The following is an 11,529-nucleotide window of genomic DNA, read 5'->3' on the forward strand; positions in this document are numbered from 1 at the left end:
CTTTTCTCAGAGTTTCCCTATCTTTTTTTTTTTTTTTTTGGTCTATTTTTCACATGAACTAGTAAACCAGAGGGAAAATTATCCAAAATATAGTACAAAGAGATAAAGTTATAGGGAATATTAAAAAGTGGGTAAAATATAAATAATTTTCAGAAAGAAAAAGAATAGGAAACAGAAAACATACTGGATAAGAATTTTCCAAATTTTCCAAAATTGCTGCAAAAAAAATTCTTAGTTTGAAATCCATGTAGCTCAAACAGGATAAATAGAACTAAATCCACAACTAAATATGTCACAGTAAGACTGCAAAATGCTAAGGGCAATGAGAAAAACTTAATGGTTACCTGAGTGCTTTCTTTATGCCAGCTACTATTCTAAGCAATTTTCTTATTAACTCAACTACTCCTAACAACAATTCTGTAAGATTAGCACTATTATTTTCCCATCTTATAATAATGAAACTAAGGTAGGGCAGATCTAGGATTTGACTCAGACAGTCTTATACCAGAATCCATGCTTTTAAGCACTATGTTATACTGCTTTTCCAGCAACTAAAATGATAGCAAGACTCCTCAAAAGCACCAAAAAATAAGAGTTTACTGACAGGCAGTGAAAAACTACTAAAAACTGTACTTTGGAAAGGAAACTGAATCTAGACAAAAGGAATGAAACATAAGAAACAGCAATAGTAAGCAAAGAAATAGGTAAACACATCTATGGGGTGGGTGAAGCAGTTTAAAAATAATAAAGTTTTAGATTTGAATAGAAGACAGGTAAAGACTGATCAGAATTCTTAAAAACAAGGACATATGTTAAAAATTAAAAGAATCTTTTAAAATCCAATTCTATACTCAGCCAAATTATCAATCCGAAGTTAAAAATAGCCATTTTCTTACATAAAAAAATCTCCAAAAATTTACCTCCCAATATAAACTCATTTTTAAAATATATATATACAAATAGATAAGAAATAAATATAGCTATCTCTGTTTTCAGGGGTTACTTTATATATATATATTTTTTTACATTTACATGTATACATGTGTGTATAATATATGTGTGTGTGTGTGTGTGTGTATTTAAGCTCTGTGCACTGAGAGAGCCTAGAAGCAGTGACAAGACAATAGCCATGTGCATGCCTAGCATCCAGATTCTAGCTTCCAAATACCATTCCAAAAGGAACCAAGACTCCTTGAAGAAATGGATGAGTCTAAAGCTAGGGAAAAGAAAATACAAAATTAGCCTGGAGCATCTTACAGTGCCAAAAAGGGGGGAAAAAAGATGACGGCATGTTGAAAGGCCCCAAGAGGTGGTCTGAAAGAGTGCCCAATGGCTAAAGTTGGAACAATTTATTTGAGCAACAAAATAGATTATAATAGTATTAAATTACAATTCAAAGGAAAAAAAAATGAGTTCATACTGATATAAACAATTGAATAAATTCCTACTGATATAGACAATTGAATAAATAAATAAACAAATGGGGGACAAGGGACAAATCTTTACAGAACTATTCCAATTAATAAATGCAGAAAGAATGTGGGAAATGTTTAGAAAATCACCATTAGGACACCACAGTTAAAACTGCTGTAGGCAAGAGCCACTGACAAATGCTAAAATTATTGGACAAACTTTAAGGAGAAACAGAATAGTTGCATAGCCTCCCCTAAAATATTTACTAATTACTGTAGTGGTTTTAACACGCCCATAAATTCTTTGATACTCTTTGCTCTCTCCAGGAAGTGAAACGTAACTCCCTCGCTTCGAGTGTGGGCTGGACTTAGCTACTCTCTTCTAACAAACAGTATATGGAAAGGGAAAAATAGTAACTTGACAGTGGAGAAACCTGCAAGACACCATCTTAACCAAGTGACCAAGGTTAACCTCACCAGTGCAGGCCATGTTGATAGCATGTACTCCTTACATACTGAGAAGGGCACTTGACCTATAAAGAATATTCTTTCCCTCAAACCAATAACCCTAGTCTAATCACGAGAAGAACCCAAGTTGAGAGACATTCTACAAAATATCTGACCAGTACACTTCAACAGTGTCAGTGTCTGTCTGGAAAAGACTGGCATAGGTGAAAGGAGATTTTGAGACCATTTCAACTAAATGCAATGTGGTGTCCTGTACGATGTTTAAGAAAGAACAGAGTACCTTTATGACATGGGGTTCTAGGTGGATATTGTAAATAAGTCCCCAAAGCACAAATATTAAAGAAAAAAAATAACGTGTTTGACTATGAACATCAAAATTAAATATTTCTGTCATCAAAAGGTCCTGTAAACAAAGTCAAAAGACAATCCACTGACTGGGAAAAAATACATGCTTAACAAAGGCTTAATATCTAGAAATAACTCCTGCAAATTCAATAGGAAAAGACAAAAATATTCCAATTTTTAAAATGGACAAAGGATATGAACAGAAGAGATACCAAATGTACAAAAAAAATTTGAGAAGTTACTCATCTCACTATTAATTAGGGAAATAGAATTTAATACAACAATGTACAGAAAATTCAAAGAACTACATTTACCAAGGAAATAGCTTATAGTGAAGGTAAAATGGCTAATTGTTACCGTGTTCATGTGTCTTATACAGAAAATATTATATATTATACATACATGTAATATTAAATATCATAAGGAAACATTCATTTAAGCATTTAAATATACTTACTTACTAAAACCGAAGTTGACTGACTGATCGCTGATAATTTCAAACTGTACAGGACGATCCCCCATGCAATATTTTCTTAATAACTCGAGGCAGTTATGTACTGTTTTTCTTGAGGGTTTATTTTCATGAAAAAGATCACCCCCTAACAAAATGAAATCCACCTAAACAACAGAAAATAGTGTGAAAATTAGTATGTTTTATAGATAAAATTTTTAAAAGAGATAGAAAAAAATCTTGTAAAAGATACAATTATGTGTGGAGATTTAAAGTTTCATATTTTGTTTAGTTAAAGGGCCTTTCAATCTGGTTATTAATATGACTTCAGCTTAGGTTCCTAGACCACCTTCAAAAAGGCCATCTTCAAATTACTACACCCAGTTTCTAACTCACACTACCCAAAGTGATCATACTTCTTTTTTTAAAGTTATCCAAATCAAACATAAGCTTAGCACTTTAATGAAACCTATAGAAGGGATAGCAGATTCAATCCAAATTATTCACTTGATTCATTCAACAATTATTTGGAGTCCCTACAGGCACTGGCAGCTAAGGAAATAGCAATCTACAAAATATATCATGTCCCTGCCCTCATTAAATACAGACAACGTGCCATACCCTATACTGAGTGTGATGGATAAATGACGATCCCTATCCTAAATATGTTCAAAATCTAATAGGAGAGACAAACTGCTAAGCATCTAAACGTAAGTCAGACTCTGACACGCACTAGAACAGATAATATAAACAAACCAGGAGTAGAGATGACATTACAATTAATTCCAACTGAGAGGAGGAAATTCACCTGAGGACAACGTCTGGGAAGAATGGGCTAACATGGTGGCATCTGAGTTGCACCATGAAGGATAAACAAGATTTCGAGGAAGAGCATTCAGGAACAACCAGAGAGAAGGGAAATCACACAGAAAGAAAGTCCAACACACTTTCAAAAGTGTACAATCTACTTAAAGAAACTTGATTAAGTTCTTTATAATACAAAATTATACAAAAGAACCCAGCAATACAGATCACCATGAAGTGAGGGCAGCAGTAGTGAGGGCAGGAGAATGAGTCTCCACAAAATGGACCACTTTGGCAATGTGGACTGTTTTGAGCTGAAGGCAATTAAGACCCAGCAGAGTCAGGAAAAGCTTTTTTACCTCTCTCTAAACAGCCTAAAAGAATTTGGATAGGGGGCATGTACCAGGAAGAGAGCTATTACCAGAGTTAATTTCTGATATCAGAAAGACATCGCATGGCATGGCAAACACCTGTTTACCAAACATGTGATCTTCTCATCTTCCTGTGCATTGTCTTCTTCCCCTTTAAAGCCCCAGACTCCTTTCCCCTTCTCCTTAGCTCAGGATGGCAGATAAACCTCAATTACTTCACTGCTGAGGAGTCTCATATTTTTGTGGGGCTCCCATACATATGAAATTTGTTTTTACCCTGTTAATCTGTCTTACGTCAACTTAATTATTAGACCAGCCAGGGAACTTAGAAGGGAAGAAGGAAAAGATTTCTGCCCTGACAACAGTCAGAGAGACTTCAATAAAAATGTGGGATTTAAGCCAGGTCTTCAAAACTAAACATGATTCGAGTAAAGGGAGAAAATGATCATAATCCAAGGCATAGAAGAAACAAAACAAAAACAACAAAGCAAACAAACATTTTTACAGGGGAGGGGAAAGAGAAATAGTTATTTAAATGATATAGTTTCACTTTTACCAGACGAAAAGAGTTCTGGAGGTTGGTCACTCAACCATGCAAATGTGCTTAACACTACTCAACTGTACCCTTAAAAACGGTTAGGATGGTAAGTTTTATGGTATGTGTATTTTACCACAAACAACAAAAAAAATTTTTTTTAATATTTTTAAAAACTGGTTTGTGACTCCAGGGATCACTGAGAACTCAACTTGCTTCGGTGGTATTCCTGCCCAAAGTGAATCTACTCATGAGGAAACATCAGACATATCCAACTGAGGAATATTCTGCAAAAGTAACTACCCTGGACTCTTCAAAAATGTCAGGGTCATGAAAGACAAGGCAGACAGAGAAAACATCCCAGATTACAAGAGACTAAAGAGACATGACAACTAAATGCAAAATGTAATCCTGGATTGGGATCTGGACACCACTGACCTGCCCCCAAACTGCTATGACAGGCTTTGTCGAGACAACTGGCAGCATCTTAGAATTACATGATCGTACTGAATCAACATAATTCCCTGGTTTTGATAAGCGCACGGTGGTTACATATGTAATTTACTCTCAAATGGTTCAGAAAAAGTGTGTGTGTGTGTTTATGAAGAGAGAGGATAAATCAAATGTAGTAAAGTGTAGGAAAATCTCAGTGAAGGGTAAGGAATTATTTGTACTATTCTTGCAATGCTTATGTAAGATTGATATTGTTTCAACATTAAAAGTTAAAAAAAAAAAAAGATTCCAAAGAACTAGAGAGTAGAAATAAGGCTGGTTCCACAAAATAGAGGACTTAAAAATCGGGAAGAATTTAGATTTCAATAAGAAGAAATAATAAACACAAATGATGGGGGAAAGTAAACATGCATTTGGAAGTACCAGTATGGGGCTGTAGGTGGGAGGGGGCAGTTAAGATTAAAGGATGCAGGGAGGGGAAACAGGAGGAAATGGAAGGGAAGGAAAGGACAAGGTAAAGAAAAAAAAAAAAAAAAAAAGCTCGTGTTCAGGGTAAGAAATACTTCAGCACCTAAGAGTTAGAAAAGAAAGGACAGAGAATTCTCTGGCAGGAAACAGACCTTCTTTGACTGCAAATTTCTCTGCCCTCAGGGTAAAAGGAGACACATTTATAAGAGTGCCTACTGGGCTTCCCTGGTGGCGCAGTGGTTGAGAGTCCGCCTGCTGATGCAGGGGACACGGGTTCGTGCCCCGGTCCAGGAAGATCGCACATGCCGCGGTGCGGCTGGGCCCGTGAGCCATGGCCGCTGAGCCTGTGCGTCCGGAGCCTGTGCGTCCGGAGCCTGTGCTCTGCAACAGTGAGAGGCCCGCATAACGCAAAAAAAAAAAGAGTGCCTACTGCTTGCCAGATCCTTTCTAGGTACTAGGATACACATGAGCAAACAAAAAAGATTTTTCATTCTCATGGAGTTCACCTTCTTCTAGTGGAGAAGATAATAAACACGTAAATAATTCAATAAATTATTTCAGATGGTGCTATAAAAAAAATGAGTAATGTGCTAAGAGTGTTTGGAGACATCAGGGAAGACCTCTCCAAAAAAGCTAAAACTTGAATTGAGAACTGAGAAGTCAACCCTGGCAAGATCAAGGTGCTCTGAGCAGGAAGAGAAAAACATGCAGAGGTACCAGAGTAGAACAAACATCTCTGTATGGATGAAGCATAAACCAACCAGGCAGAGTGGAAGGAGATGAAGTCTCCTGGCAGGGGCCAGATCACACTGAACCATGTAGTTTCATTTTTATTCTAGATTCAGTGGAAGGCCACTTAGAAGATTATAAGCAGCAGAGTGACATGGTCTGACATGATTTTTGTAAGTTCACTTTGGCTGCTATGCTGAATACTGTAGGGGGAAAGAATGGAAGTAAAAAAAACCTAAGGGGAGCTACTGCAGTCCAGCAAAATATGACAAAAGTTTTGGACTATGTTTACAGACATGAAGGTAGAAAATAGTAGAGGTTCCACTTGTATACATTTGGGAATAAGAACCAAAGGACTTGCAGAAAAACTGAAGAGAACTCTGAGGAAAAGTCAAGGTTGAAGTTTGCAAGTCCCCAGAATTTATGTTTATTCCCCAGCTGTCTTTTGGGCTCGAGATGGACATTTCAACTGTCTGCTGAAATGTTTCCTTGAATGTCCTATTGGAATCTCCAACTCAAATGGTCTCAATCAGAATTCATCACTTTCCCACATAAAGAAGGATGTTATAAGGAAGTATGAAAATAAGGAAGAAATCTTCCTTATTTAAAACCTACTTCTATTATTGGTACCACCATCCACCCAAACATAATACACTCCAGAGTCACCGTCATCCCCTTCTCCCTCATCCCCACCCCCTACGACTGACTAACCAAAGTATCCAAATCCTCTCTTTGTATTATCTTCTGCATTCACTTCCTCTTTTCCATTCCATGGCACCACTTTTAAAAAGCCTCCAACTTATCTTGCCTTCATGCTGTTGCCAGAAGACTTTCTATTAAACTGGGTACGAACTCCTCAATCTGGTATTTGAAGCTCCTGATGCAGCTCAAACCACATTTCTAGTCTTTCAGCGCGCTTTCTAACACGCGCCCTACCAGTGAGCCGAACAGCTGCTGTACCCCTAATGGACCAATCATCTCACCTCTGTGCCCTTCCTACTGCTTCATGGGAGGTGTCCACTCTCTTTGCTCTTCACTCATTAAAAGCCTACCATCCTTCTAAGCCCAAGTTAAATGCCACTTCATTCACCTCATCTTGCTATCCTCATCTAAATGTTGATCTCTTCTACCTCCAAACTCCCAGGAAATGCTGTTTATAATCTTATGGCTCTTGCATCTGAGCATTTTTGACATTTATCATATCTCACATACTGATTTGTTTGCTGCATGTTCTTTGAAAGCAGAAACTATGACAGTCATCTTTACATTTCAAATAGAAACTACCACAGGATATGGCACTCAGTAAACACTGTAAATAGTTGTAAATTTTTACAGACTATTTGCAAAAGTAGCTCCTACTTGAATTCAGGGAATAAAGCACACAAAATCTGCTTTGGGCTTTCAGTATACTGATATTTAAGCAGGCAGTGTGAACACATGGGCCTATAAAACAAACACTCACACTTTTAAACAATCTTTAAAGGAAAAAGAGCAAGTTGAGTAAGGGAACTTGGTAGAAATTGCAAAAATGCAAACTAAACTTACATCATTTTCCTGGGCAAGTCTTAAAATTTCATCAAGTGTTACAAACGTATCATTTCCTCTGACGGCATCTTTTTCCATAAATCCCAGATGAATATCTGTTGCAACTAAGATTTTAAATGTATTTTCATCATCACTGTATTTAAGAAGAAGAAACACATCAATATAATTCATTAAAAGGATGTTCAAGCAAACTGAAACCTAAATCTATAAAATAATAGCAGTTATGACGTAAAATCATTTTTCTAGCCCTAAACTAGGTCCAAAAATTTTAAGCATTCAACAGACAATTAACGTCACAGTTTTCTTACCACTAATACAAAGCAGAACAAATGTACACACATTTTTAAAAGGTTCTGTAACTGCTTCAGAAATGGATAACCTCATTACAACCAGTTTCATAAACTATGTAACCTGGATTTGAAAGCTTGGTTGTTCTCCTGCTCTGTTCCACAGCAAAAATCCAAGAGGATTTGATCCCAGTATATAAACTTGTTACTTATCTACTTTGCACTTTCCCAGGAAAATTAGAATTAACTGGTTAATTTAAAAAGCCCTTCCCCTTACTTTATAAGTAGATTTTTATCCTAATAAACTAGTAACTTACATCCAGGCCCCTGAAGGTTTGTTCTCCACACAAAGTTAGTTTTTCATTAATGACTTTGGTCAAGTAACAAAACTAATTTACAAGGCCATTTAAATTTGGTAGTATTCAAAAGTACTTCCATGTGAAGCAGCAATATGATATTTATTAATTCTCTCTTAAACTTAATATAACTTTTTTTTTTTTTGCGGTACGCGGGCCTCTCACTGTTGTGGCCTCTCCTGTTGCAGAGCACAGGCTCCGGACACGCAGGCTCAGCAGCCACGGCTCACGGGCCCAGCCACTCTGCGGCATGTCGGATCTTCCCGGATGGGGACACGAACCCGTGTCCCCTGAATCGGCAGGCGGACTCTCAACCACTGCGCCACCAGGGAAGCCCTTAATATAACTTTTAATTGTCTTTAAAATATTTTGGTATCCCTGATCTCATCTCAACTCCCACACGTAAATAGGTTAAGTATTGTTATCTCTGAAAAACTAGGAAGCTATATACAGAGAAATTAACTGATTTATCATGAAACAAAATGGTAGAAATGGAACTAAAACCCGGTATTAACACTCAGGCTGTTTTCACTAAACCATACGCACTTCAAAAAAATTTTTATATAGATCTCCAAAATTCAAATCTTTATACATAAGAGAATTTTCCAGAAAAGATTTCTCTTCAGAAACTTCAAAATGATATGTACAGTTCTGATTGCTATACACATACAGGTAAGTCAGAATACTTTCAGATCACATTACTACCCAGACTTCCATAGCAATTTGTAAGGTATTTTCCCTTGAGGTCTCTCACTTAAATATGAGAATTAATCTAAGAGTCATTTTTTTTTAATTTTTAATTTTTTAATTTTTTTGGCTGCACCGGGTCTTCGTTGCTGTGAGCTGGCTTTCTCTACTTGCAGAGAGCAGGGACTACCCTTCGTTGCAGGGCACGGGCTTCTCATTGCGTTGGCTTCTCTTGTTGCGGAGCACGGGGTGTAGGCACGTGAGCTCAGGAGTTGTGGCTCACGGGCTCTAGAGTGCAGGCTCAGTAGTTGTGGCGCACGGGCTTAGTTGCTCGGTGGCATGTGGGATCTTCCCCAACCAGGGCTCAAACCCGTGTCCCCTGAATTGGCAGACGGATTCCTAACCACTGCGCCACCACCAGGGAAGCCCTGAAAGTCATTTGTAATCCAATTATACAAATGAAGAAATGGAGACAAAGTTTAGAGGCTTGCTAACTTGTCCAAGGTTACACAATGCTAATTAAGAAATTAAGGGGTCTTCCCTGGTAGTCCAGTGGTTAAGACTCTGCGCTCCCAATGCAGGGGGCCCGGCTTCAATCCCTGGTTGGGGAACTAAGACCTCACATGCCGCAACTAAGCCCGCATACCGGAACTACTAAACCCACGCGCTCTAGAGCCCGCAACTAGAGAAGCCCGTGCACTGCAAGGAAGACCGGGCGCGCTGCCACGAAGACCCAGTGCAGCCTAGATAGATTAGATAGATAGATAGATACATAGATAGATAGTTAGAAAGATAGACAGATAGATAGATAAAAAGAAATTAAAACAAGGGTGAAAGATTCCAAGTTTGAAGCTTTTTCCACATAACTTTTTCTAGTCCTTTTATTTATTTTCATTTTAGTCAGATTCATTTCCAATTTATTCAGTACTAAAGCAATTTACTTCTTTAAAAATCTGCTTTAAAAGACTTGCATTAGGACCTCCCTGGTGGCTCAGTGGTTAAGAATCCCCCTGCCAATGCAGGGGACACGGGTTTGATCCCTGGTCCGGGAAAGTCCCACATGCTGCGGAGCAACTAAACCCGTGCGCCACAACTACTGAAGCCCGCGCGCCTAGAGCCCCGAGCTCTGCAACAAGAGAAGCCACCGCAATGAGAAGCCTGCACACTGCAACCCCACTCGCCGCAGGTGGAGAAAGCCCGCCGCAACAATGAAGACCCAACGTAGCCAAAAATAAATTAATTAAGAAAGAAAAAAAAAAGACTTGCATTAGCTAGTAAGACTTAGTTCAGGCATATTTATAGCTTCAATAGTTTAAGACAAAACGTAAGAACATAAACTTATATAGCAATATGCCAACCTACTGCAAAACCCCAATCTATAGCTGCATATTATCTTTAGCTAATAAACATATAGCATGAATTGTTAACCATTCCAAATATTCATTTTGATGACTAACACTTGTATTCAGAGGCAAGGTCTTTATTTACTCATAATTTATTAAATAAGTTTTCTTTTATGGTGATCATAGTTGACAGACTGTAGAAACCCAAAGCAACAAAGACGACTTCGGAAGACAGGTGCTTACAGAGCATCTGCAGGATTCATTTCTATGATCAGTCCAGCTCCTCCAGGACCACTTCTCTCTCCAAGTACCCCTGGGTCCTGTGCTCAAACACGTCAGAAAACTCACTCGATTCCAAATTCTAAAACAAAATTATATTATTTAAAACACATTTTTAAAAAGCAGACTGGCAATTTTGGAAGTGTCTCATTTTCAGTTAAGCACCTACTATACTTTTATTTTCAGAGCTTAAAAAACAAAACAGAAAAACGTATCTCCAGTGACACTCTAGTTTCACCATTATGATTAAGCTCCTCTCCTGTTTCCCTTTCTATGCCCCATGGGAAGCTAATGCTTGTTAAATGAATGGGCAAAAAGGGTCACACCCAATAGTTCTGGTTTAGCGCACGAACTCTGGATGTGCAGAAATGTTTAAGTTGCATGCATGGGCTACTCTGGAGCATGAGGCGACCCCGTATTTCCTGCTTAAACACAAAAAATTTTTTAAAGGAATGGGCTTGTTTTGAAAAGATAGGGGGTCCACGTTTAAAGCTAGTGTAAATAAGCAGAAACACGTGGTTTAAGGAAAATGGCCAGGATCTTTGGGGAGGAGGGGCTGCCACCGCGGAACGACCCCTCCCACGTCCGGATTCCTGGTTCGGTGGGGATTCTAAGCTTCAGCAGCCCCACACCACCGGACCCTCAGAAACCAGAACGCGGAAACCTCCCAGGCTCCTCCCGAGCCTACTCGGCCCAGAGTCAATCCTCTCTGGGCTTCCGCCCGCGATCCTGCAGATACAGAAAGCGACTCCTAAACTACCCCACATGTGGACTCTCCAAAGCCCCACCCTGGAACCCGAGGCTGTCTTTTACCCGGGAAGGAGGGAGATTCGTGAGAGAAAAGCAACACCACCGCCTGAGAAGATGCTTGGCCATAAACCTGAATTAAGCGGGAGAGAAAAAGCACCTCCTTCTCTCGCGATACCTCATAAATGACGTAGGCGCTTCGACTCCTCTCATTGGCTGCTGACTGCCGTAAGGTAGCAGGAAAAGTTG

At 38.7% G+C, this 11,529-nt stretch overlaps 1 protein-coding gene across 2 annotated transcripts in view; it reads right to left on the reverse strand.

The window, feature by feature from the left end:
- The window catches only part of MRE11 (MRE11 homolog, double strand break repair nuclease), a 73,095-nt gene extending 61,669 nt beyond the window's left edge, over positions 1–11,426 (reverse strand). For both annotated transcript variants that reach the window (XM_081240888.1, XM_081240889.1), the window contains exons 1-4: positions 11,347–11,426; positions 10,498–10,615; positions 7,582–7,714; positions 2,683–2,843 (exon numbers count right to left, since the gene is read on the reverse strand). In XM_081240888.1, the coding sequence (XP_081097014.1) occupies positions 2,683–2,843; positions 7,582–7,714; positions 10,498–10,517 (314 nt within the window). In that variant the 5' untranslated portion in view covers positions 10,518–10,615; positions 11,347–11,426. The remainder of the gene's footprint in view (positions 1–2,682; positions 2,844–7,581; positions 7,715–10,497; positions 10,616–11,346) is intronic.
- Positions 11,427–11,529: the final 103 nt, after the last annotated feature.

The sequence above is a fragment of the Mesoplodon bidens genome (genome assembly GCF_964165515.1).
Source record: "Mesoplodon bidens genome assembly, chromosome: 7".
Classification (NCBI taxonomy): Eukaryota; Metazoa; Chordata; class Mammalia; order Artiodactyla; family Ziphiidae; genus Mesoplodon; species Mesoplodon bidens.